The sequence below is a fragment of the Microcebus murinus genome, chromosome 16 (genome assembly GCF_040939455.1).
Source record: "Microcebus murinus isolate Inina chromosome 16, M.murinus_Inina_mat1.0, whole genome shotgun sequence".
NCBI classification, from domain to species: domain Eukaryota; kingdom Metazoa; phylum Chordata; class Mammalia; order Primates; family Cheirogaleidae; genus Microcebus; species Microcebus murinus.
Genome location: NC_134119.1, coordinates 39722940 through 39749263, shown reverse-complemented (window position 1 = coordinate 39749263; position 26324 = coordinate 39722940). Strand labels below are relative to the sequence as shown.

The following is a 26324-nucleotide window of genomic DNA, read 5'->3' as shown; positions in this document are numbered from 1 at the left end:
AAAGGATCTGTTCTGTAAAATGTGGATTCAGTCAAAGGGCCGCACTGGAGGATCCAGAAGGCCACGTGTGGCCCCAAGGCCGCAAGTCCCCACCCCTGGCCCGGCCACTTTTCTAGTCTCTTCTAGAGGGCGGCGATGCCCGTGTCCCAGGGGACCCGTCCCCGCCGACGGGAGGGCACCACATGGCTTGGCCCCTTCATCCCTCTGCCCCGCATACCTTGAAGTGGGCTTCCGAGTCCTCCTCCTGAGTCGAGCTGGAGGGAGAGGGCGTCGCCGACTTGCTCCCGGGGGGCGACGGCGAGCCGTGGGCCACGCAGCTCCTGACGCCCATCTGCGAGATGAGCTGCGACTGGCCCAGGGCGCTCATGCGGCTGGCCAGCATCGCCGGGCGGCCCAGCAGCGGCCCTGGCCGGCCCGAGTCGTAGGCGGCCACCTCCGAGTGGACCATCTCCTGGATCTAAGAGAGGAGGACAGGGCGCGGTGAGTCAGAAAGGATCCGCCCTGCCACGCCGTCGCATCTGTGTTGAGACTCAGCAGGCAGATGAGAAGTGTCGGGGGGACGGGTGGGCTGGCTCCATGCTGAGCCGCTGCCGGCTTTGGGTCCCTGGCAGGTGAACCTCAAGGTCGAGCTCCATGTGACTCTGACCTCTGCGTGATTCGGTGCAGCTAGGGGAGCTCCTAGAGCTCCGTGACACTTTGCCATTGTGTTGACAAGCCGGCCCTTGCCAGAGAGCTCAGTCTGGCTGTGAACGGAGCACTTCATGACAGCGAGTCTGCCCTCCCGGAACACCGTGCCCCTCTGCACTCATTCACCGCCCAGCACGATCAGAACCAGCACAGATGCCGGAAACTGACTCCGTTTTGAATCCTGGTCCTGCCACTTACCAGCTGCGTGGCTTTGGTCAAGCTACTTAACCTCTCTGGGCCTCAGTTTCTTCATCTGTAAAATGCGGATATAATCAAACCTACCTTCTAGGGTTGTTAAGGATCAAATGTACCCAGCAAACAGTAAGCCTTATATTGTCTAACGGCTTGTTAAATACATTGAATAAATACCTTGATAAAAGGTTAGTACTTTTCTTCCCATAGTTCAGTAACTTTCTTATTGACTCTATTCCCTGTGACATTTTCCAACTGGTTATTTTTGGAATATAAGAAAGCTGTTGATTTTTACATGCAAGCAGTTTTCATGCTAAACATATATTTAGAATAGCATATACTTTTTGACCTAAATATAATATATATACACCCCATTCAGCAAAGCATACCAATTTGCATGCTCTTATAATTATTTTTATTTCCTCTGCATCTGTGGTGACTTCCCCCTTCTAATTTCTAACGTCAGATATCTGCATTTTCCTCTCACTTTTTCTTCATTAGGCAAGCTAATGGGTTTCCAATTCTATGTGGGTTCTTTTCTCCTTAAAATAATCAAATCTCAAATTTATCACTTCTGTTTCTCAGTTTTCTAATTCTTTGCACTATTCTAATTCTCTGCACTATTCTTTAATAATGCATTTTATCTTTAGTAATCCCTTCCTCTGCATTTTAAAGATTTATAATTGTTGCTGTCCCCTCAATTTTGAGTTGTATTTTAATGTTTTAATGGGCAAATGACAAATTGTATATATTTATGGTATACAACGTGATGTTTTGGTGTATGTATACACTATAGAATGATTAGATCAAGCGAATTAATATATCCATCATTTCACATTTCACTTTTGGAAGGAGAATATTTAAAATCTACTCTTTTAGCAATTTTCACATGTACTATATATTATTATTAATTATAGTTACCAACGGATCTCCAGAATTTATTCCTCCTGTCTAAGAGAAACTTTGTATCCTTTGACCAACACTTCCCTACTCTCCACCCTCCCCAAACCCCCCAGTAACCACCCTAGTAACCCCCCAGCCCCTAGGAACCACCATCCTACTCTCTGCTTCTAGGAGTTTGAATTTATAAGATTCCACACATGTAAGTGAGATTGTGCAGTGTCTTTCGGTACCTGGCTTATTGAGTTGCATTTTTAATTTGTTGATTTCTTCATCATTTAAGAGATACCTGTGATTGTTCTTTTTTTTAAAGAGCCAAGGTCTTGCTGTGTTGCCCAGGCTGGAGTACAGTGGCTATTCACAGGTGACATCAGATGCCACTATAGCCTCAACCTCCTGGTTTCAAGTGATCCTCCCAGCTGAGCCTCAGTAGGGACTACAGGAACAGGCTGCTGCACCTGGCTGCTACTGTTCTTTCTTATGGACTTATTTTTTCATTTCACTCTTAATTTCTTCTTTGATCCAACAGTTGTCTGAGAAGAATTCTGAAATTTCTAAGTGGTTAATCTTCTTTCTTTCTTTTCCTTTGGTTACTATATATCTCTATATAATACAAATATATTTACAATTATCCATCTTATCCAGATAACTGGAATATCATATTTTTAATACATTCCATGCTTTTTATAGTTAAATTCCCATTTAACATTGTAATACTGTGAAATGCATGCTGCCTTTTAAAATGTTCCTTCTCAGGAGTTTATATATTTTAACTGTCTATCCAAAGGACGAGTTCTTATATTTAAAAAAAAATCAATTTGACAACTTTTATGAGCATTAATTAAATTCCACTTTCTTTTCTATTAATGTTGACCCTCAGGTATCGTATATTGCTTTTTATCTAGCTTTTACACTAAACTATTTATTTTCACATTTTCTTTTTTAGTAATAGAATCATCTAGGGCAGGTGTTCAAACAAGAGCCATTTTCCCACGCAGGGGTCATTTGTCTGAAGACATTCTGGGTTCTGACAACAGGGGGGAGGGTGCTACTGGCATCTAGTCAGTAGCAGCCAGGGATTCTCCCTCCCCACGACAAAGTATTATATATCCCAAAATGTCAACAGTGCTGAGGTTGAGAGAGCCTGCTCCCTATATAACTATGATTTTTCCCCTAAAGAGAATTTTAGCTGCATGATATAAATATGTTACAACTATTCTGCACTTAAGATTTGACTTTCTTTGTTACCCTAAAGTTATTTGGAAGAATGTGTTCATCTAATGTGTTCATTAATTGGCTATTGTGAGCAGAGAAGGTGACTCCTAGAATTTTATCCTTTTGGAATGTGTTGAGGTTTTCACTACAGCTTAGGATATGATCAGTTTTTGTAAAATTTTTATGTATACCCGAAATAATATTTACTCTGTACCATACAAATTTCTCTGTATGTCTGTTCAAGAAACAGTTTTGACAATTTTAGCTGTGAAATCTCAAGAAAAAATGGGTTCAAGCCTGCCATTCCTGTTGTGCTCCCCTACGTTTGGCTATAACATTTAAATGTAAGGTTTTCTTCCTTACATTCCTGACGTAAAGTTAAATGTCCCAGAATGTTATATCTTCATCATGGCTTTTCTTGTTCCTAAACACAAAAATAAGCATCTTTGCCTAAATTAATGTTTCTGTATTAAATCCTACTTAATCTTCTATCCTTATCACTCCAATTTTTCCACTGTTTTATTTTTGTCCTGCATCATTTTAAGTGTAAACAGCAGATAGGTAGATTTGGGTTTCTAACCCCATTCTTAATATGTGATGATATATATTTTTTATTTTTTTATTTTGTATTTATTTATTTATTTTGAGACAGAGTCTCGCTTTGTTGCCCAGGCTAGAGTGAGTGCTGTGGCGTCAGCCTAGCTCACAGCAACCTCAAACTCCTGGGCTCAAGCAATCCTCCTGCCTCAGCCTCCCGAGTAGCTGGGACTACAGGCATGCGCCACCATGCCTGGCTAATTTTTTTGTATATATATTTTTAGTTGATCAATTAATTTCTTTCTATTTTTAGTAGAGACAGCGTCTCGCTCAGGCTGGATTCGAACTCCTGACCTTGAGCAATCCGCCCGCCTCGGCCTCCCAGAGTGCTTGGACTACAGGCGTGAGCCACCACGCCCAGCGGCTATATATTTTTTATTTTTACATTAATCATAATGAGATCTAAGGAACAGACTTAAAGTGAACTCTTTTAAAGGATAGAAGATTTTAAAATCTATTTTCTAAACATCCCTCTCTTCCCTTCTTATTTTTATTTTTTATTTTTTTTATTTTTTTATTTTATTTTATTTTTTTTTTTTGCATGCAAATTTTTGTTAATCTTCCCTTCTTAATATGCACATATTCTTCCTTCCCTAAGTCTTAACAAAAATCTGACACCATTTCCTCAAGGGCAAATTGGCCTTACAGTTTTGTGATAGGGCTTGTTTTGTTTTATTTTTCTTCCTAGATGCCTGCTTTAGAATTCTGCCATCAGCTATTCCTGACTTAGTAATTTCATATCTTGCCAACACTTGATAATGATAGATTTTTGAATTTTTGCAAACGTGCTAAGTGTGAAATGCTCTCAAAGTTATTGTAATTCACACTGTTCTGATTCCTAGTGGGGTTAGACACCTTTTCACAAGTTGACTGGGCCGTTTGGGTTTCTGCTTAGACTGCTGTTGAGAATATAAACTAGTAAGTGGGGCCTGCACTCGAATGTTTATGGCAGCACAATTCATAATTGCAAGGCTGTGGAAACAGCCCAAGTGCTCATCAATCCAAGAATGGATTAATAAAATGTGGTATATGTATACCATGGAGTACTATTCAGCTCTAAGAAACAACGGTGATATAGCACATCTTATATTCTCCTGGTTAGAGCTGGAACCCATACTACTAAGTGAAGTATCCCAAGAATGGAAAAACTAGCACCACATATACTCACCAGCAAACTGGTATTAACTGAGCAGCACCTAAGTGGACACATAGGAACTACAGTAATAGGGTATTGGGCAGGTGGGAGGGGGGAGGGGGGCGGGTATATACATACATAATGAGTGAGATGTGCACCATCTGGGGGATGGTCATGATGGAAACTCAGACTTGTGGGGGGAGGGGGGGAAAGGGCATTTATTGAAACCTTAAAATCTGTACCCCCATAATATGCCGAAATAAGAAAAAAAACAAAAAACAAAACTAGTAAGTGGGACTCGCTAGGAAAAAAATCTGACAGTACCCAGTACATTGAAGATGCACACACCCTACCACCTAGCATGTCTACTCCACATGTTTACTGTAAAGAACTTGCCCATGTGCATGAGAAAGCACACATCCTGCAGGAAAAATTGTGAAAGACTTTGAAATGGACGAATGAGTGTCCTTTTAATGGACTGGTAGGCATTGTCTAGTGGGCCTCCGGGTTATCTGAGTTTATAGGAGTATGTGCCTTTGTCTTGGGGCTATTTTACAACTTTTTAAGCTGTAGAAACATGATATTAAGGCAACTGTATTTTTTTATCATTCAAAAATTTAAATTGGCTGGGCACAGTGGCTCATGCCAGCTATTCGGAAGGCTGAGGTGGGAGGATTGCTTGAGCCCAGGTGTTTGAGGTTGCAGTGAGCTATGATGACGCCACTGCACTCAGCTCAGACAACAGTGAGACCCTGTCTCAAAAAAATTTAAGTTGTGATAAAATATACATAACAAAATTTAGCATCTTAACCATTTTTAAGTGCATAGTTTGGTGGCATTAAGTACATTAACATTGTTGTGTTACTAACCATCAACAGAATTCCACAGAATTCTTTTTGTCTTATAAAACTGATGATCTGTACCTATTAAATGACTTCCCATGCCTCCCTTCCCTGAGTCCCTGGAAACCAGTATTCCACTTTCTGTCTCTATGGAAATTTGACTATTTAGATACCTCATGAAAGTGCAATCATATAGTATTTGTTCTTTTGTGATTGGTTTATTTCACTTAGCATAATGTCTTTTAGGTTCATCCACATTGTAGCATGGATCATAACTTCCTTCCCCTTTTAAAGCTGAACAATATGCCATCGCATGTAAAATGTCACATGTTGTTTCCCCATCTATCTGCTGATTGATAGACACTTAGGTTGCTTCCATCTTTGGGGTATAGTGAATAATGCTGCCATGAACATGGATGTACAAATAGCATCTCTTGGAGACCCTGCTTTTAGTTCTTTTGAGTATATACCCAAAATTGGAATTGCTGTGTCATATGGTCACTCTATTTTTAATTTTTGAGAAACCCCCATACTGTTTTCCATAGTGGCTGCGCCATTTTACATTTTCACCAACAGTGCATAAGGGTTCTATTAATAGATCCTGTTTTTCCGTATCCGTGCCACACTTCTCTCTCTCTCTCTCTGTCTCTCTCTCTCTCTCTGTCTCTCTCTCTCTCTCTCTTTCTGCCATCCCAATGAGCGTGAGGTGGTATGGAACTCACTCTTATCCATAAAAACGCAAAACACATTTTGTCTGGTAGGGATATAATTGTTCCCACCCTGTAGAAAAGATGATTCCAACCACCATATTCCCTTGCTCTACAGATATTAACCAGTTTTTCCTTTATTAGGAAATTCATTTCAGCATCCCGATTGCCTACGTATGTGTCTACTCTTCAGATTCTCCTTGGAACCTATTTACCATCTCCACGGCTTTCTTATTAATACTGAGTTAAGTCTTTGACACGTTTTCATTTTATATTTGCATGAGCGTTATGGTGTCACCTTCTGAAAATTACACATTACAAGAAAGATGGTGATCATTACAGCATTTGTTTTTAATTCCAGAAAAACTGGAAATAATCTAAGTATTCCTCAGTTCGGAAATGGCAAAAATCTGCGGTATGTTTACATAATGGAATTCCGCACAGTGCTAATGGGAACGACCTAGAGCCATGCCTACTATGAATGGATTCAAAAATAATGAGTGAAAAAAACCTCAGATGGACACACACAGTATAAAACCTTTACGGGCAGGTTTAAAACATAAAACATTACTATCAAGTGCTTAAGGACATTATAAAAATGTAATATTTATTTCTTCACAAGTGAATTCAAAGCAAACGGTAATAAGAACAACAACATGGGCTCTTCAAAGCATAGTGTCGGACTCCAATGTCATGGGCTCTAGGAGGTCTGGGATGAGGGGCAGTGGCTGGCACCCACGCCACTTGACTGGCCACATGAGGTACCATGAAGTGTCTGAAATAAGGTAACACAGAACTCCTCGTCTCCAACCCGGGCGCCAGATGCTTACGTTCAGTTGCCTGATTGACATCTTCACTTGGATGCCCTGCAAGCAAGTCAAACTTTCCGTGCTGCAAACGGAGCTCTTGGTGCTCCTTAACTTTGTTCCTTCCCCAGTTTTTAATTTAATTTATTTATTTATTTTTTTTACCAAAATAGTACACCGCACCATCTTTCTTGCAGTTGCCCAAACCACAAACCCGGGGCACCAGCCTTGACCTCTCCCTTTCCCTCACTACTCCAGGCCCTAGTGCAGACAACACCACTGTTGGCTCCACCTCCGAGAACATTCCTCTCCCTCCCACACCACTGACCTCGCTCTAAAACATGTAAATCAGGCCGTGCTACTCTGCTGCTTAAAATTCAGATCCTTTCAAAACAAAATCCAATCCAAATAATAACAATAATAATAATAATGGCTTTTTTAAACCTCTAAGTAAAAAATAATCACACTGTGCAATTTTTGCATGTGGGCAATAGATTTAACTTTGCTGATACGAGGTACATTCTTTTGAGCTGAACATTTGCCACTTTCTTCGGATAAGAGATAGTCTCTACAATTATTTATTTCATTATTGGCTTTTTTCTAAAATTCCTATTAAACACATATTGAATCATCAGGATCTTTTATATTTTCCAGGCATGATTTTGAGCTTTTAAACATTCTTGGAGTTTGGGGAGAAAACGTTGAGCTGATCGTTTTTGCTTATTTGGTTGTCGGCAGCAGCGTTGCTCGCTGCTTTCACTGAATTTTTAAATCCAGTGATCACGTATTTTATCTGAAAGCAATCTTTCCTGATTTCGAATTTTTCTCATCTCATGAATACACTATATAATTGAATTTTTTTTTAAGAATGAGCATTTCCTCCCCATTTTTAAGAGTAGGATGTACAGAATGCACCTTCTTCAGAACTACTGACTTTCTACAGTTTTCTGTACTTTCCTGATATCCAGATTAGGGCCTGCACACGGCAATAGCAAATGCTTGCTGGACCTATTGAAAAATTAAAGCCACAGCAGCAGAACTGGATGTGATCTGGGAAGGATGTCAAATTCTCCACGGAGGAGATTTTCTCCTGCTGTAGTTACGAATATATGCTCAGTGAACTAGGCTCAGGCCTTTCGTGAATGTCTACTTTGTGAGGGACGTGATGCTAAGCTCTGGGGACGAGAGAGCCCCCTCCCCAGCTGCCCATCAGTCCCACAGTCATTTAGGGAGACAGACCCCGCATAAAGACACTACATGACCGATGAGTAGCAGGTGCAAACCAACGAAACACGGTACAGCCACTAAGCACCCCGGATTTTCTAGGGCATCTAAAAAACTCTGTCCTGATGGCCCCAAAGTAAAAAACGTGCCCCCAGTTTGAGGCCTGCTATTGGAGGGTGCTCACCGTAGTGGACGCTGTCAGCGTCAGACCCGATGACAGCCACCCACGCCAATGCTCCGCCCCGCAGAAGGCCACCCCCCCCCGCCCCCCATCTCTGTGGGGCAGCTGTGCTCCTGCGAGTCTCCAGCTGCGGCCACATCCTTGCCCAGCCCCTGTGCGTCCCTTCTCCGGAGGGCCCTCCCTCCACAAACCACCTTCTCAAGAGCCCCCATCCCAGCCTCTGCTTCCAGGGGCCTCACCCTCTGTCCCTCTGTCGCTTCAGCTCTGGGCTCCTGCTCTGCCCGCTGCATCTCGTCAGCATCAAATCCTGCTCCCGGCTCTCCCGCCTTTAACTCAAAGCCTCTCTTAGCTCCAGGTCTCCTAGAAACTTCTGTCCCCACTCCTTCCTCCCCGTGCAGCCACCTGCGCACAGAACCGTCTCTCCTCGCTGTCACTAGGGACTCTCCTCCCATCAGGGACTCTCCTGGCATCTGTCCTTGTTACTGTCTATACTGCTAGAAGCCTCTTCTTCCTCGCCTTCACCACCGTCCTCATCACGGGGAGGAGAAAGTTTTATAAAGCACTTACTATGGGGCTACGCACGTCCACGTAGAGCTCATTTAATTCCCACGACGTGTCCAGGGACAGAATATAATCGCCCTGGGTGGAGGAAGCCAAGGCTCAGAGAGGTTCAGAGACTTGCCTGTGATCACACAGCTGCCGAAGGTGGAGCTGAGTTTCTCCAAAGGATCACGCTTTTCCTCTAAGTTTTGACGCCTTACCCAAGACACTCCTCGGTCCTGGACTCCTGGGACTGCGGCTTCTGCTCACGGCCCCTTCCCTCTGCCCAGGGCCCGGCGCTTGGCTGCCGGGCCACCTCTTGAGCCAGCCCCTCTTGGTCTTCAGCCCACTCCTTAAAGGCCGGCATTGCTCCGTCTGCCCGACCTTCACTCCTCGCTCACACTCCCCTGGGGGAGTCCGCGGCCCCTACACGGGTCCCTACAAACCGGGTGTCCCCTGGTGATGACTCCAAATTCCCACATCCCACCGGAGAAAGAGCTCTGCTTGAAGCCAACGTCAGCCTTTGGAAGAAAAAGGGTGAGCTCACAGGACAGGCACACAGAAGCGGTCAGACCATGTCCAACCCTCCGGGAATTCTAGAACACTCCATCAGCTCACAAGACGGCTACCGCAATCAGAATCCACACTCCTCTGCCCACCACGCTTGGCCACCATCACCTTTCGTCCTCCTCAGCTAAGCAGTGCTGCGGGGCCTCCCCTTCTGCCCTTGGCCTCCCTGGGGCTCCCTCCCTCCACAGGGTCACCGTGGGTGTGGACAGTTTCCTGGCTCGCTGCCCGAGGGCGTGCTCTGGCCCAAGGTGGCCTGGAAGTCCTGAGCCACTGAGGCCCTGGGAGTGAAGCTCGACCCCCAAGGCACAGGAGTTTGGCTTCCTGAGTCCAAGTGCCGTGCGGGCCACCGGAGGGACCCTTCTGGCCTATAGATGTCTCCTCCCTGCTGAGCACCTTTCAGCAGCTCCCCGGGCCACTGAGCAAAACCTTGCAAAACGCCCCCCAAAGTTCCACAATCTCTCTCCTCCTGACTTGTCCGGCCCCTACCCAGAGCTCTCTGGGATTCTCTCTAGATTGGGGACCTGCCCTCTGTGTCATCTTCCTCCGAGGCTTACCTGAAACGCCACCTCCTCAGAGAGGCCCTCCCTGCTCTCACTCTCCTGCTCCATCCTCCGGGCTCCCCCTCTCCCTGGCCTCTCCTGGGGCTCCCCGGGCGCGTGCAGCACCTGCTGGCGTGTGTGCGGAGACACCTGCCTCCCCGCGCCACCCGCAGAGGGCCTGGCCCGCAGCCAGCTCTCGGGAGGTGTCTGGGAGCACGTGGAGCGGGCCCCCTGCGCCCCTCCTGGAAACACATGGCCGCGCTCCAGAGCCCCGTCTGCCCCTCTCCAGGAAGGACGAGGCAGAGGAAGCAGTAAGGAGGCGGCCTTGCGAGCGTAATTAGGCTCGCAGGGCTTAATAGATTCTCAGGGCTGCGGGAACACAAAGGCGTTTTTCACAAATTCCCCATTTGCAGTCTCTGCGGAGAGCAGACTTGTGTGCCAGATCCCCAAGCGGCGGGGGGGGGGGGGGGGGGGGGGGGAGTCACACCTCCCCCTCCCACCTTCTGCCGCCGCGCAGAGCGGACACCCCGGCAGCCCGTCCTACTTCCTCGGGGACCAGCGCGAGGCGTCATTAAACACAGCCTCACGCCCTGCCCAGGGAATGGGGGCGGCTTTTTTTTTCTTTTTCTTTTTTTTGCACAGTGAAAAATTTTAATTGAATTTAGTTTTTTCTTGACAAATCACAGTTGCATACGTTGGTGGGGTCCAGGTGATGATTTGATATATGTATGCGATGGGGGACATTTTTCTTCTGGTGGCAACAGAGGCACTACCCAGTTCTGTCCTTTCATTTAAGCCCCTGCCTCAGTTCGAGAGGGTCCAGAAACTTCTCCTTAATTTCTGCACTCAGACCCCACAGGAAGATTAAGAAGCCACTGACCAGCATTTTACAATCTCTCCTACAGTCTCAGAGTAGCCCTTGCCAACAGCTACCAACATCTTGTTTTACAGAGGATGGTAACAAGAGTGATAATGTCAGTAATACTTAATATTAGATTTAGTGAGTGCTCACTATGTGCCAGGCACTGTGCTAGGACCCTCACAAACACATCTTTGATAAAAGCACTCTCATCACCCCCATTTTACGATGGACACTGAAACTCAGAGAGGTTAAGTGACTTTCCCAAAGTCACACAGCTGGGAGGGGGCGAAAGCCAGAATTCTGCCCGTCTGCTGAGTCTGAGATCTCTGCACTGCCCCATACAGATCTTCATGGCTCTAGCAGAGGAAGAGGGCTCTAACAATGGCTAATGACCCTGCCATCACCGGGCAGCTGTGAGGACCAAATGACAAGATGACTTTGTGCAGAGCCGGGCACGCAGTAGCTGTGCCACACGAGAACCTTTCCTTCCCCTCGTCCCCTCGCGAACTTGCTCAAGGTGTGGACTGGGCTAAGAACAGGTCAGAAACAACAGAAGGTTCTGAAATACGAGAGGAGAGGGACACCAGGAGGGAGGCACCCGTGACGCCAAAGATAACAGCACAGCTGGCACAGGGCGGCGCTTCACAAACACGTGTCACATCTGTCAGATCAGGACTTGGCAAACTTCGGTAAAGGGTCAGACCGTACATGTCTCAGGGTCTGCGGGCCAGACGGTCTCTGACGTGGCAGCGAGAAAGCAGCCACAGACGACAGTGCAAATGAATGGCTGTGGCAGTGTTCCAATAAAACTTTATTTACAAACCAAGGCGGAGGGCCTCGGCCCACGGCCACGGACTGCCACCCCTTGTGTTTGCCCAGCGGTGTTAAGTAGACAGGAATAATGGCAGAAGCCCTATCTATCCCTTATTTGGCAGTTGGCACTGCCAGGCACCGTCCTGACCGCATTTAATTCTTACCCCGTCTCGGGGAAAGGTGCGTTTGCCGTCGGCACTGGGGCTCAGAGTGGGAAGTCACGTCCCAAGCATCATGTGGCTCCAGGGGCAGAGCTGGGACTCCCATCAAGGTCTGTGTGTTTCCCTGGCCCGTGTCCTTAGCCCCACGCCATCGCCCCACCCTCCCGCCCGGCACGGTCTCGGCAGCTGAGCCCCGCCCCGGCCACCAGTGTGGCTGCACTGAGCTTCCGAGGTCGGCCGGGATGGACGGCGAGGGGCCTGACAGCCAGGCTGGGGAGCTTGGCCAGGCCAGGGGGAGCCACCAGAGGGATTTCAGCAGGGAGAGACGTGTCCAGGATGGCCCCGTGGAAAGACCATCGGGCTGCACGGTCCAGCCAGGACCGGAGGACACAGTAGCTGCCCAGGACAGGGGACTGTGGGGTGGGGGGGGGGGATTGGTAGCCCAGCCCAGCCCACTGGTTGGGTCTGAGAGGCACTGAGGAAGATCGACAGGTGACAGGGACGTGTGGGATGAGTAGTGGCCAAGGGTTAAGCAAGACTCTTGGGACGAAACGGTGACAAGGGGTGGGCATTGCAGTTCTCTGAGGTGGAGACATGGCAGGAGGAGCAGGACTGGGGAGAGGGAAGGTGATGAGCACAGGCGAGGTGTGCTAAGCTCGGGGGGACCCATGGAGTGTCTACGGAAGTCAACATATTCATAGGTTCTGGGGACTGGGGTGTGGACACCCTTGGGGGGGGGCATTTTTGAGCCTACCACACTTGGATCAGTGACGTGAGAAGTCAACACCAAAGTTCCCACGTGCCAGTCCTGAAGGAAGAAGAAAAGGTCACGGGTCTGGGGGCCAGCCTAGAAGTCTAGACTCCATGGAGAAGCCCGGACTAGTGACAGAGGCCTGAAAGTTGGCCACTGCTCTCTGACTGAGCTTCCATCGCTTCCGTGAGCCTCTTTCTCACGTCCTCTGTGGGCCTCTGCCTTGAGCTGCCCTCATCACCACTACTTCTGCAGCCATTTCACTTCTCTAGTCCTCCCGAGTCCCCAAGCCCACTCCTGGTACTCATTCAACAAACACTCCATGAGGGCTGCTACGTCCGAGACCCTGGGCTAGATGCAGGAGACAAAGAGCAAACCAGGCACACTCCCTTCTGGAGTGCCCGGTCTGGTGCAGGAGGCAGGGATGCACCCAAGACTTTAACCAGTGCAGCAGCCCAGGTGTGCTTGGGGGCCTGTGGGCTGCCAGAGAAGGAGCCCCTCCAATGCCCAGAGAGCCAGAAAGCCGTAGGAAACAACTCTGAGCTGACTCCTGAAGGGGACGTTTGCAGAAGACACGGAGGGTATGGAGGGTGTACCCAGGAGCAAGAACAGCATATGCAAAGGCACTGGGGCACCAAGTGTCGCCATGAGCTTGGCACGCTGCCCATAGCCTGGCAAAGCTGGAGTATTGGGAAGGGTGGGGATGAGGAGAAAGGGGTATCCAGAGGCTGGGACTTGGAGGAAGGGACCATGCCTGCAGATGCTAAGGGATGGCCACAGGCCACAACAGGTCTGTGCACTGACAGCCGACAGGAAGTCCGACAGTCTGCAGCAAATGCAGATTTCCCCAGGGACAGCTGGCACGCCTCCACGCTCCGAGAAGGTGGCCGAGACTCTGCGGATTAGTTTCCTGTTGCTGTCAGAACAAACTAGCATGAACTTAGTGCTTTCAAATAACACACATTCATTCTCTTACAATTTCAGAGGTCAGAAGTCCCAAATCAGTTTCACTGGGCTGTCGAGGCGTTGGCAGGGCTGCTTTGCCCTGGGGGCTCCAGGGGAGAATCTGTTCCCATGATTTCTTTTTTCAGGGTGCATGCTGTCCTCGCTCCTTGGCTCGTGGCCCCACATCCCTCTCTCTGCCTCCATGGTCTCATCAGCTGCTCTGTGTGCGGGGCCTTCCTACCTCCCTCTTCTAAAAACTATTCAAATTTCACCATTGGGCTCACCCAAATAATCCAGAATAATCTCTCCCTCTTCAGATCTTTAACTTAATCCCATCTGCAGAGTCTGCAAGGTAAGGCAACCACAGGTCCCGAGGATTAGGACGCGGACATCAGGGTGGGGGAGACATCATTCAGCTCCCTGCACCCAGAATCAATGATGTGGAAAGTCACCGCCAAAGTTCCCCTGTGCCACCCTTCCCAGGGGCACACTGCTCTCTGCGACGTCCTCCGGCTTGAAGAGTCGAATAAATAAAAATTATCTCCTTTTAGGAGAAAAATTCCAGCACAAAAGAGAAGAAAAGAAAGCCAATAGGAAGCCTTCCCCCGGGCCTGCCCCACCCGCCAAGGCCTCGCCAGCCAGTATTTCTAGTAAGCTTGCATGCTTGGCGGGAGATCCTTCGCACGCTGACAAATTCCTCCTGAAATGTAGATGTCTTGTTCAGAGTAATAGCTGTAGCACACAGGTGCCCAGCTGCTATTGTAAAATCAGTAAGCATTTAATTGAAACAAACGACTATAATAATAGGACATTATCCCCGCAGGCCGAGCGCCATCACAGTTTTAATTATTGAGTTAAGAGTCAGACTAATTTATCCTCTAAAGCAACGGCCCCGTTCCTGGTGATACTGATCATCCTGTTATGAATATGAAGGTGCCGGCAGGGAAGGGTATAAATGAAAGGCAATTTGTCCCCTTTGGGGTTGGTTTTGCCTCTGAAGAAAGGTTTGCAAACACAGGTCGCTGAGTCGCCGGGATTGCCCAGCTGGGGGTGCGGGAGTTCTGTTCAGGTTGGGGTGGGGGCCGTAGTCCCTGCGCTTCGTTCTGGGGTGCTCAGGGCCCGTGCTAGCTCCTTGCTTCATCCTTACTAAGCCACAAGTCCCAACACCAACCCGGACCACCGCCACCTGGGACCTCTCCAGCCCCTCCCCCACGGCTCCCCCCACGCACCCCTCTCCAGCACGCGCACCGCCCTGCTGCTCCTTCGACCCTCCCGCAGGCTCCCACTCTTCGAGTTCAGTGCGTGCTTGCCCCCGGACCACAGCTGACATTCTCTGGAGATGGACTTCGGTTGTTACGACTGGGAGGATGCTCTGGCAGGTCGTGGGCAGAGGCCAGGGAAGCTGCTAAACATCTTACGATGGCGGGACAGCCCCCATGATCAAGAACGATGCAGCCCAAACGTCAACAGGGCTGAGACTGGAAAACCCTAGCAGGCGAGCTACCGCCTCTGCAGAGAATGTTCTTCCCCCAACTGGGGGTGGGGACACTCGCCCGGCTTCCTCCCTCGCCTCCTGCAAGACTCTGCCCCAATCTCACCTTTCCCCAAAAGCCTTCCCTGAGCATGCTACCCAACGCTGCTCTCTCCCCCGCCCCGCACAGGCCAGCGCCCCCAGCCCCTCCCTGTCCCTGTTCTTCTTCTTTCTTCCAAAGCACTTAGCACCTGCTAACTTACTGTACGACCTACTTATTAGTTTGTTGTTTATTGTCTTGCTCTCCCTGCTAGACATAAGTTCCACACGGGCAAAGATCTTTGCTCTGTTCACGGATGTAATAATTCCAGCGCCTAGAACAGCACCTGGCACCTACTGGTGTTCAATGAATGTTTGTTGAATGAATTATCCGTTCGCCCTCCTCCTCCCTTCACCTCCGGGGTCCACTCGGCCTCCAAATCATGCGCACGCCACCCCCTCGTGATCGCCCCAGTCCACCCCTGCTTGCCAAGATACAGAGCCATTTCCTTTCCCTGGACAACGAAGTATCACCTGATGGGCTGCCCGGCCGTTTCCCCGGCAAGTGTTGTGGGTGACTCCCACGTGCCACATAGTCCATTTTCTGTTGGTTCCTTGCGGGCAAAAACCTATGGCCTGTGAATCGTCACAGCCCCAGGGCCCACAGGGTGACAGCCCATGAGCCACACGCCTTGGGGCACAAACAGGCAGGCACAGGCCTGGACCCTCAGGAAGGGCCAGTGGGACCCACAGACGAGTGAGCTGACCACGTCAGTACGGCACTCGCCCTCTCAGCAAATGCCACGTGTCCTTGTGATACAAAATACCTTGTCCCTTCCAGTGAAGAGGGGACGGTGGCATGGCATGGAAGCCCTGTTCAGGCATCTGTGTAGTATTAATACTATTTGTGCTACCAAGGAGCAGCCGCTGAGCACAGAGGTGGGACCACAGCGGGCTCAGCGGGCCCTGGAGGGGTCGCCCCACCTGGCCACTTGCTCTGGTCACAGGTCACAGGTCTGGGGGCCACAGACACAGGTCTGGGGTGAGGGCGCCGCTGACTGCAGGCCTTTCCCCAGTCTCGGTGCAATTTGCCCTTGTCCCCATCATTCAGCAGCAAAAAGGTGTCCTTACACCCCTTCTGTCAAGCAGCCTTCCCAGTTCTTACGCAGGGTTTTTTAGTAAGAATTCAACACAATTTTTTAACTGTGCAGATGTATGCACTGGGACCGCCACTGTTTTCTATTGCTGCCTTGGTTACAAAGTTTGCATAGACTTTGAGCGGTTTGCCCCAGCTCTGCTTTTTTCCCTGTAAACTCTTACTTTTAGGATTTTGCAAGAATGCATCTGTCCCATTATATCAGATGCATCTATGTTTATTAAGCACGTGCTACGTGCCAGCCCCTGTGCTGTGCATGGCCATTCATGGTGACTAACACAGGCGGTCCCTGCCACATGGAGCTATGTCTACACTGGAATCCAAACAGTCACAGTGGCAGTGAGAGCTGGAAGGAAGCCACAGGCCGGTGAGGCTGTGAGATGAGGGGTCCAGGGCGGACTGGGCATCTGGAAAGGCCCCTGTCTGGCTGGAGAGAAGGACAGTGGGAGGGGTGAGCAGGGCAGGGGAAGGAGGACAGGCAGGGGGCTTAGAATGCCAGGGAAGACATTGGGCTTTATCCCGAGGGTCACTGGGAACCCAGAAGGGTTTCAGGCAGAGCAGTGACTTGTATTTTAGAAAGGGCAGCTTGGCTGCTAAGAGCAGGTGGCAACTTCCAAGTGAAAAGTGATGCAGCCACCAAAACAAAGACTCAGACGGAAAGCAAGAGATGGAAGGAGAGAAGCAGGATTGGCGACTGGTCTTGGCAGGTGGTCAAGGGTGACACTGGATCATGGATCGGATCCACGGGCTGTTCACAAGGGAGAAGAGACATGTCCGGCCAGGTGGGGAGAAGTGGTCAGCTGTGGACAGGCTGAGCTCGGAGACAGCAACCTAGTGGCGGTCTCCAGGTGGGGACAGGGTGGTCAATTGCATGGTCTGGTGCTTAGGAGAGAGGATGGAGCACTGCAAGTGTCCTGGGTTCCCTGGTGGCACCCAGCCATGAAGATCGGGCACAGACAGAGAGACACAGGAGGGACCGTGAAGTGGTGGCCTGAGCTGGGGAGGACACCAGTTACATGTCCCATGGAGGGAGCAGAGCAGGGAGAGAGTTTCAGACACAAGGGAGTGGCCGGCTGGTCTCATACAATCAAAATTAAGTATGATAAAGACAGCACGTGCCCAGTGGGCTTGGCAATGTGGAGGCCACCAGTGCCCCTAACCAGAGACGTCTAGAGCCAGGGGGAGGCAGGGGCCAAGGCGAATGAATGGGGAGGGAGGAAACAGACAGCCAGAGTCAATGACCCTCTCCTGGAAGCTCTGCTGGGACCACGAGGGACAGACGGGACAGCAGGCAGGTGTCACAGGACGACTTCCTATTTAAAAGTGCAATTGTGGAGGGCAGATGTCCCCACCACAGCAATGCCCCTTGGGGACCCTACCAGCAGAACTGCTTGGCTCTGCCACCTTTGGCCGCAAGTGATCTGTTAGCCACCCTATGAGAAGATGCTGCCGGTTCCACTTTACAGACGAGCAAATGGAGTCTCAGCGGGGCGAGGTCAGTGGCTCCCCGTCTGCAGCTCGGACAAAGCAGGGCCAGGACCTGAACCCGGGTCTGTCTGACCCCAAAGTCTGGGCTCTTTCACTATTGAGGGCAGAGGGACACTGCACGGGCTGGGCTGGCCTCACCCCATCCTCTTGCCCCCAGGCGCAGGGTGCCCGAAAGGGGGCGGTCCCCGTTATCCCCACGCAGGGTCCGCCCAGCACCATCTGTCTGCTTTGACTGGTCTTCGCGGATAATCTTTTCGCATGTGTGAGGGCCCGGACGGGAAGTCCCGGGCAAAAGCAACAACAGAGCACCCCAGAACGGCTACGAGGAAAGCGGGCCTGGAGGGTGAGGCTGGGTATCCCCAGCCAGCTCGCTGGCCACCCGAGTGTTGGGGGCTGCCAGGACCTCGTGGGGACAAGGAAAGGGTGAAGCTGGGGGAGCCAGGAGGGGCGGGTCACAGGGATGAGGACTTGGTCCTGCAGGCACTGGGGAGCCAGGGTGGCCGGCAGCCTTCCCTGTGCTCGGGGTGGGAGGCGGAAGGTAGGTTCTGGAGGCGCCGGGGGCAGAATCGAGGGGCAGGGGAGAGCTCAGGAGGTGCAACCAGCCGCCCTCCGTCACGGGGCAGAGAACCAAAGACGATCCATCCACGCCGTCAATCCTGCGTCAATCCTCCGTCTTCCTGACTTTGATCTTCAGTTTCTACTTCGAAGGGGGCCTGATCCCCTGCCCACGGCACCGGCACCGGCACCGGCGCGGCGCGGGGCTGGAAGGGTGGGAGGATTCTGGCAGGAGGCGTCTGCGTATCCGGCAGGGAGCCGTTACTCCCCCATGTGAGTGACAGGGAGGGAGCATTTCACTCCTTTACCTCTTTGCCTGTCCGCCTAGCCCACTGGTACGTGAGCCCCATGAACTAGGGACCGTCATCAGCCTTGTTCACTGCTCAGGGCTTGGAAGAGTGCCTGGCACACAAGAGTAGCTGAAAGTTCGCAGGGTGAATGAGCGAGTGTGTGAGTGAATCCCGAGGAAAGGAAGCTGAGAACTCCCTTAAGTCTTGCTTGAGGTCTTGCAGCAGGAGCCAGGGTTTGGGACCAGAAAAAGAGGTTATTTCCTTTCCAGCAACAGGCTCCCCATGGACAGACACCCCTTTCCTGGCATCGGCCCAGCCCCCGCCCTTTTTACCAGCCCAGCCCCACCCTGGGCTGTTGTCGGGGGCTCTGCTAGACCCTCGGCACCTCCCTCTGGGAACGTCCCAGCTGACACCTGCTGGCCTACCTCCTTCCTCCTGCACCCCACTTTTCCCTGCCCCCAGTACACTTTTCAGGACTCTGTTCACAGGCCCCTGCCTCCAGGCAGCCCTCCTGGCTCTCCCACCTGAATCAGAGTCCCCGGTGATTCGCTCACATGACACCTGTTCTGTTTCTCCACTGAACTTGCCACAACTGTAATTATATCTTCAGCTGAGCGGGTACAGGATCCTGGTCGTGCGCTCCGATCATGAAGGCGGGGACCGCGGCTGGTGCTTTGCTCTGGGCCACTTCCCCAGTGCCCAGCCCCAGGCCTGGCACCCGACAGGCACTCAGAAAATGTTAAGCAACGAGTGAGCCAGGGAGGCCCGGGAGCTCCAGGCCTCCCTGGCAGCCTCCTCGAGCCCCTGTGTGGGACTTCCCTCCTGCATTCTCCCTCTCCAAGCCTTCGAGACACGCCATGGCCAGGCCCCTGCTTCCTCCACGCCTCTCTGCGTCCTGCCCTGCACTGGCAGCCCCCAAACTGGACATTCCTGCCTCCTTGCTGTTGCTCGTGCTGTTCCCTGCGCCAGCGACACCTTGCCCAGCCCCAGGCCCCTAAGGACTGGCTGAAGTCAGCTAGTCCTTGAGACCTACAGGAACTTGGCCAGCCACTTTAACTCTCTGGGGTCCCTTGGTTAGGGGTGTCTAAATGGAGCAGAGACGGAGGCAGATCCGCATTCAGAAAGCTGCCCCCGGCTGTCCCTGGGGCCATGACCTGGAGTGGGAGAGACAGCAGCACGGAGCCCACCCAGCTCTGAGGCTTCTGCACCTGCCCCGGCCGGGATGGAGGACGCCCGAGCTGGGGGGTCCGGGAAGGAGGGGGGTTAGGAGGCTCGCAGAGGGATTCCTGGCAGGTGGTGGGCCCCGCACGGCAGGGAAACATAAGGAGAGGGGAGGGTGATACACCCCTCCTCCTTCATGCTGAACATTCTACATTCTGAATTGGCACGTGTGCTAATTAAAACCATCTTTCCAAAGAATTTATTATAGGCTATTCCGAGCTAATTATAAATTCTCTGTAGCCGATCCCGAGCAGTTTGCTAATGCAGTGTTGAAATCTCTTTGGCCACCCTCGTTTAAATTATTCATCAGGCCCTGCAACAGTTGTGAACTGTAATTTAAACCGTCAGCTCATGAATATTCAATTAACACAACAAACACTGGCATGTTTTACTGCCTTGCCGCTCAATATTTTGTATCCTCACCCGTGTTTACATGTTTTTATGAACTCTCGAGAAAAGCACTGCCTACTGAAGGGCCTGGTTAAGCTGAGACTGAAATGCCAGGGAGGGGGAGAGGCAGTGGGCAAAGTCCCGATGTCCTTTCTGGGGAGTGTTGTGGGTGGTCGGGCAGGAGGGGCACAGGGCCAGCTTGGCGGCCTCACCCTGCAGAAGACGGAGGGAGCCCAGAGAGGCTCGGAACTGGCCCTGGGGTCACACAGCGGATCCAAAGCACAGACAGGACCTGGAGTTCTGGGGTGGTTCCCGCTGCCTAATTTGCCACGAAGTCGTGGGCAAAGGGGGTCTGGGGAGATGTGGCCTCTGAGACCGCGTGAGGAAGGCAGAGGAAGCCAGGCAGCTGCTGCTCCCCAGCTTCTTACAGGCAATGGCCAAGCACTGCAGGGCAGGTGCAGCTGTTCAAGGCAACAGATGTCTTAGAATGTGGGCTGGCTGAACAATCAGAGTTCCCACCCCTCCACCACCTGTGGGAATGCGAGTCCCCTCTCCCGCCGTGAGCTTTAGGGCCTCCCAGCCTGTAAACAGTGTCGCAGGCTCTGCAAATGGCTTCTCATTTATCCTCCCTCCTATGAGGCAGGCACTATAGTGATTCCCATTTTACAGATGAGAAAACTGAGGCTGAGAGGGCAAAGACGCTTGCCCAGGGTAGAGCTGGGGCTTGAGCTGGGGTCTTCTGTCCCCAGGGTCCCTTCCTGTCCTCACTGCACCATATGACTCCTCCTCTGAGGACGCGGGTTCCTTCTTGGGGTGGGGTGGGGTGGGGTTGTTACTCTTCCCTCCCAGGGAAGTTACAAATTATTTTTTAAATCTACAAAATTCAGTGCTGACACGGGTGGAAGAGCCCTGGAGTCTCTGGCACCGTGAGTGGGGGTGTCACTGATGTGCCCCTTTAGTGGCCAGGTTGCAGGATAAGCGCAGCGACGCCGGGCAGACACGCCTGGCCTGAGCGTGGCTGCAGCACTGACGGCTCGGCTCCTGCCCTTAGTTGCTTTATCCGTGCCATGGGGTCATATAGGCCTGACCCCAGGAGAGGGTTTAATGAGAATAATAATCAGAATTAAGTAACGCGAAAGGAGGCAGTATGCTTCAAAATGTGCATGTCTTCCAGTCCACTACTCATTCAAATTTTATTTAAAAAAAAACAAACACGCTAGAGTTCCTACTATATATCAGGCACTGATTTCGGTGCTGGGCATGCAGCAATGGCAGACCATGTCCCTGCTCTTGGGGCACCTGCTTTCCAATGAGGGAGACGGAAGCTACACCAGACATATAAATAATTGTGTCGTATTTTAGTTAGTGATAAGCGCTCTGGAGAAAAATAAAGCAGGGAAGATGAGTAGGAAGTGTTGGGTGGGGGGTGGGGTGCCATTTCAGAAAGGGTGGCCAGAAAAGGCTTCGTGGAGAAAGGGACACTTGAGTCACCTTCTAAGACACAACAGAGGAACATGCTCTGCAGGTATCTGGAGGAAGAGCATTCGAGGCAGAGGGAACAGAAGTGCAAAGAGACTGAGCATGAGGTCGGGCGTGCAACTGGCACGTTTAAGGACCAGCGTGGAGGCCGGCGGCGCTGGAGCCGGGGAAGCAGTGGGGAGGGGCGTGGAGGGCGGGTGCAGATTGTGCAGGGTCTGGTGGACAAGACGAGGACGCTGGCTTTTACTCTGAGGGAGACGTGAAGTCACTGGAAGGCTCTGAACCAGGTCGCCGCCTAGCGCTCTCTGGCCGAGAGAAGCAGGAGTGCGGGATGACCCCAGCTTTGCGCTCTGGGAAGTTGGGAGGAGGGAGCTGGCCGTGCTGCAGGGGAGGGGCTGGGGGAGCAGGAGGGCGGTGGGGGGGGGTCAGGACCTTGGATCTGGGGAGGGTAAGTTTCAGGCGCCTGTTAGACACCCACAGAGGTGTCTGGGGCTGAAGATAACAATTTGGACGTTCTCAGCACACCGAGGGTTTTTAAAACCGCAAAGCCGGATGGACCATGGAGTGCCTGGGTGTGGATAAGAAAGAGGAGAAGTCCAAGGTCAGAGCCTTGGGGCCCTTCAGTGCCTGGAGGTGAACCCAGGATACCGAGGCAGGAGGGAGCAGAGGGAACCAGGAGGGCATGCGTCCTGGAGGCCAAGCGCAGACAGTGCTGAGTAAGGATGAGAAAGTCACTGATAGTGTCAAAGGATGGTGACCAGGCAAGCGAGATGAACGCTGAGAACTGACCACAGGATTTAGCAACGTGGAGGTCGTTAGAAACCGCGACGAGGGCAGTTTCAGGAGGGTTTAGAAGGAAACCCGAGAGAGGCTGGGAGGACAGAATTTGGGGAAAGTGAAGACAGATGACTGTTTCAAAGAGTTCTGAAGTCCCAAAGGAGATAAATATACAGATATGAAATCCACCAGAATGTTTAAGATTGGTTTTGTAGCGCAGGGTTTCTTAGCCTTGGCATTAACAATATCTGGGGCCAGGTGATTTTGGCTGGGGAGGCTGTGCAGGGGATGGGAGGATGGCCACTAATAAACCAGCTGCAGTTTGGACAATCAAAAATGTCTTCAGACATTGCCAAATACCTCCTGGGGGTGGGGGTGCCGGGCGACGGCCCCAGTTAAAACCACTGATCAGGTAGAAGCTCTCGGGGCCCTGCCCAGGCCCCCTTCACTGGAGTGGCGCCCATCTCTCAGCTGCTGGGTGCTGGCTGGTAAAGGTGCCCAGCGGCCCCCTTCTCCAGAGAACACCCCTTGGCCAATAGGCACCACAGTCCCCAGGAGGTCACTCGATCCCCTAGTCTATGGCCAATGACCAATGGACATAGGGTACAAAAGGCCACCTCTTTGCTCTACAATGGGACCAACCGTGCGGTACAATCCATGCTCCAGAGCTCCCCACGGTGCAGGCTGAGGTTCCACTCCAGCTCGGGGAAACTTCCTCATCTCCCCCCACACTTCTCTCACTCCCCCTCCTGAGACCCCGCCCTCAAAAAATCATTTTCACAACTCCTAAGGAACCCACGCCAAGGGAGTCTATAATAGAGAAAAATCAGAAATAGCCTAAATGTCCTGTAAGTTCATGGTGAAACATCCACGCAATGGAATGCTATGCAGCCACTCGTAAGAAAAACACGACCTATAATTACGGACAGGGAAATAGACCCATCATACACTGCTGCAGAAAATCAGCAGGCCATAGAACAGCTCCAATAGAACACACTAGAAAGTGCAGGAAAAGGTACTACATTATGGCCCCGTATACGTAAATTGTATGCGTATGATGCACAAAAGATATGACTGAAAGGTTAATAACGATTATTTGTGGATGGTGCAGTTTTAATGATTTTCATTTCTTCTTTGTATTTGCATGTGTTTATTATTATTATTTTTATAGCAAATATGTGCCATTTTTATAAAATCCAGAACACTCATTTCAAAATTTATAGGACACAGCCAAAGCCATACTCAGAAAAAAAATGTATAGCCATGAACTTTTCATTATTAAATAATAAATAATAAATGTAAATTAACTAAAGAAATCAAAATAAAAAATTTAAACATCTACAGGAAGAGAGAGGAAGGGAATAATAAACATAAAAGAGGAAATGACTAAATTAAGGAGAAGAATTAAAGCAATTCTGACGGTTAGTTCTCTGAATAAAATGAATAAAGCAAAGCAGAGGAACCAGTAACATGGATGAACCTTTGGTCAAGATGAGCATGCAAAAAAGAGAGAGAAATCGCCAATACACAAATTTAGGAATATGAAAGGGGGTTAAAATATAGGTAACAAAGGTCATAAAAAGATAAGATAATACCATACGCAATTCAATGTTAATAACTGTATAGACCTCAGTGTAATGAACTGTTCCTCTTACGAAGATAGTAAAACTTCAATACAGAAGTATGAGAAGGCTATCTTATGAAAAGAAATCTATAGGACCACTTCACTACAAAAAAGTAATAGAAAAATCCTAAGAAAAACTAAATTAAATCCAGCCTTATATTAAAAAACAAATGTATGTGTGTACATATGTTCACATATGTACGTGTGCACACAGACCATAACTGAGTAAACTATACTAGTACTGGGGCATCTAGTAATAAAATTCATTGCCTCAACACACCAAGGAAGAAAAACTATATGATCACCTCAATACATACTCAACAGGCATTTGAAAAACTCAATAAAAACTATGAGTAAGCTGAAAAATTAAGGATTTTTTTAAAAATGTGCTAAATAAATTGATTTCATGCCAAGGGCGAATCCCATTCCCATTAAATCAGGGAGAAGATGAGGATCACTGTTTGTGAACTTGCCACGTGTAACCACGTGAACGTTCAACCCAATGCAATGAAACAAAAATAAATGGGTTGTAACCACTGGAAAGTATCTTCTTTGTAGATGTGAGTGCATTTCTAAGAACCCCCAAAATGGTAACTTCTAAAAAATTAGAATTTGAGATAGCCAGATAAAAATAAATACAGATGGACCACGTGAAGATTCGGGGCTCTGCAGTGGTCCAGGCTTCGGGGCAAGCAGACCGGCCACGCGGGTGTCAGTGACAGAGAAATGTCACTTGGAGCTTACAACAGAGCCACACGCAGGTCGCCGGGATTCCGGGTGGAGCCACGCCACACACAGCCGGTCAGAGCTGGGCTCTGCCGGATGAACCAAGTCCTCACCTCGGATGGGCCCGCAGCGGTCCATTGCAAGACGGCTATGGTACGTCCACGACTGAGCCCGGGCAGGGCCACAGGGCACGAGCACGTTGAGTGGGAAGGCAGCCCAGACCCTCAGGGCACAGGCGCCAATGCCCACCCCCGGCTCACACCCATGGCTGTACGGGGGAGGGGGGCTCGTGTATCCTTTTATCCTCAGCTGTCAGACCTGCACTGTGGCCCCAAATCTCCCCGCCTCCAGCCTTCTCCTTCCCCCCCTTCACAGACCCCCCCCCATGTCTTGTCCCACCTGCTGCCTGCTTCTTGGCAGGTTCGAGTTAATGTACAATGAGACTCTCTTTTTGCAAGAAAACTGTATTTCGTTTGCTAGAAATAGACTGATGACCCGCTGGGGGTGGAGGGGGGACCCCGGGGATGCCCCATGTGAACCAGAGGGTCACTGAGCCAACTTAAAGGAAGGCAGGTGCTGCCGATGGAGAGGCCTTTGTCCAGTGAGCACACAGTGAGTCTGGGGGCAGATGCCAGGGCTGGGGGACCCCAGGGCGGGGCAGGGCATAGAGGAGCCCCAGACACACGTGACACTGGGTAGGGGTAGGAGAGGGAATATCGCAGTGACAGCGTGGTCCCGAAGAGCCACCAGTGTCCCCAGCACTTGGGCAGGGGGACTTCTTGGGGGAGCCAGAAGGGACATAGAGTTCTCCACGTGGGTTGGCAGGACGGGCAAACAGAGACGGCTCACACCTAAAGGGCTTAGAGACGAATAATAGCATTGTGATGGCTACCATTGCTGAGTATTTTATAAGCACTATAGCATTTGATTTTTGAAACAACCCCAAAAGGTAAGGATTATGAACATAGCCAGTTTACATATAAGAAAACTAAAAGTTCAGAGCAGGGCTTGGGGGTAACTTGCTCAACACAGCATGTGGCTGGAGGGGCTCATTTAAATCCAGGCTCTCCGAGTCCAAAGCCAGCGATATAAATTCCAGCAATGGGGAGACCCCCTTTCAGCAGGACTGTGGGCGCAGAGACACGATCCGTGGGCCCAGGCTGGCCTCAAACTCCTGGCCTCAAGTGAGCCTCCCATCTCGGTCTCTCACAGTGTTCGGATTGCAGGCGTGGGCCACGGTACCTGGCCACATTTGCTTCTGACTCTTCTTAGGCCCTTGGGCAACTGTGCACCAAAGGCCTCCCCGAGATGAGGCACTCTACAACTGAAGAAAACCTGGAGTCTTTCTGATCACAGGCTGGGGACTGTCCTCATGCCACAGTGTCTATTTCAAGCCCCGAGCCGACGGGAGGCGTGAGGGGGTGGGAAGGACCAGGAACCA

The 26324-nt window shown here is 50.6% G+C and overlaps 1 protein-coding gene across 2 annotated transcripts in view; it reads right to left on the bottom strand.

Moving 5' to 3' along the window:
• The window catches only part of TOX2 (TOX high mobility group box family member 2), a 136525-nt gene that overhangs the window by 11239 nt on the left and 98962 nt on the right, over positions 1 to 26324 (bottom strand). For both annotated transcript variants that reach the window (XM_020281841.2, XM_076011136.1), the window contains exon 4: positions 218 to 457. In XM_020281841.2, the coding sequence (XP_020137430.2) occupies positions 218 to 457 (240 nt within the window). The remainder of the gene's footprint in view (positions 1 to 217; positions 458 to 26324) is intronic.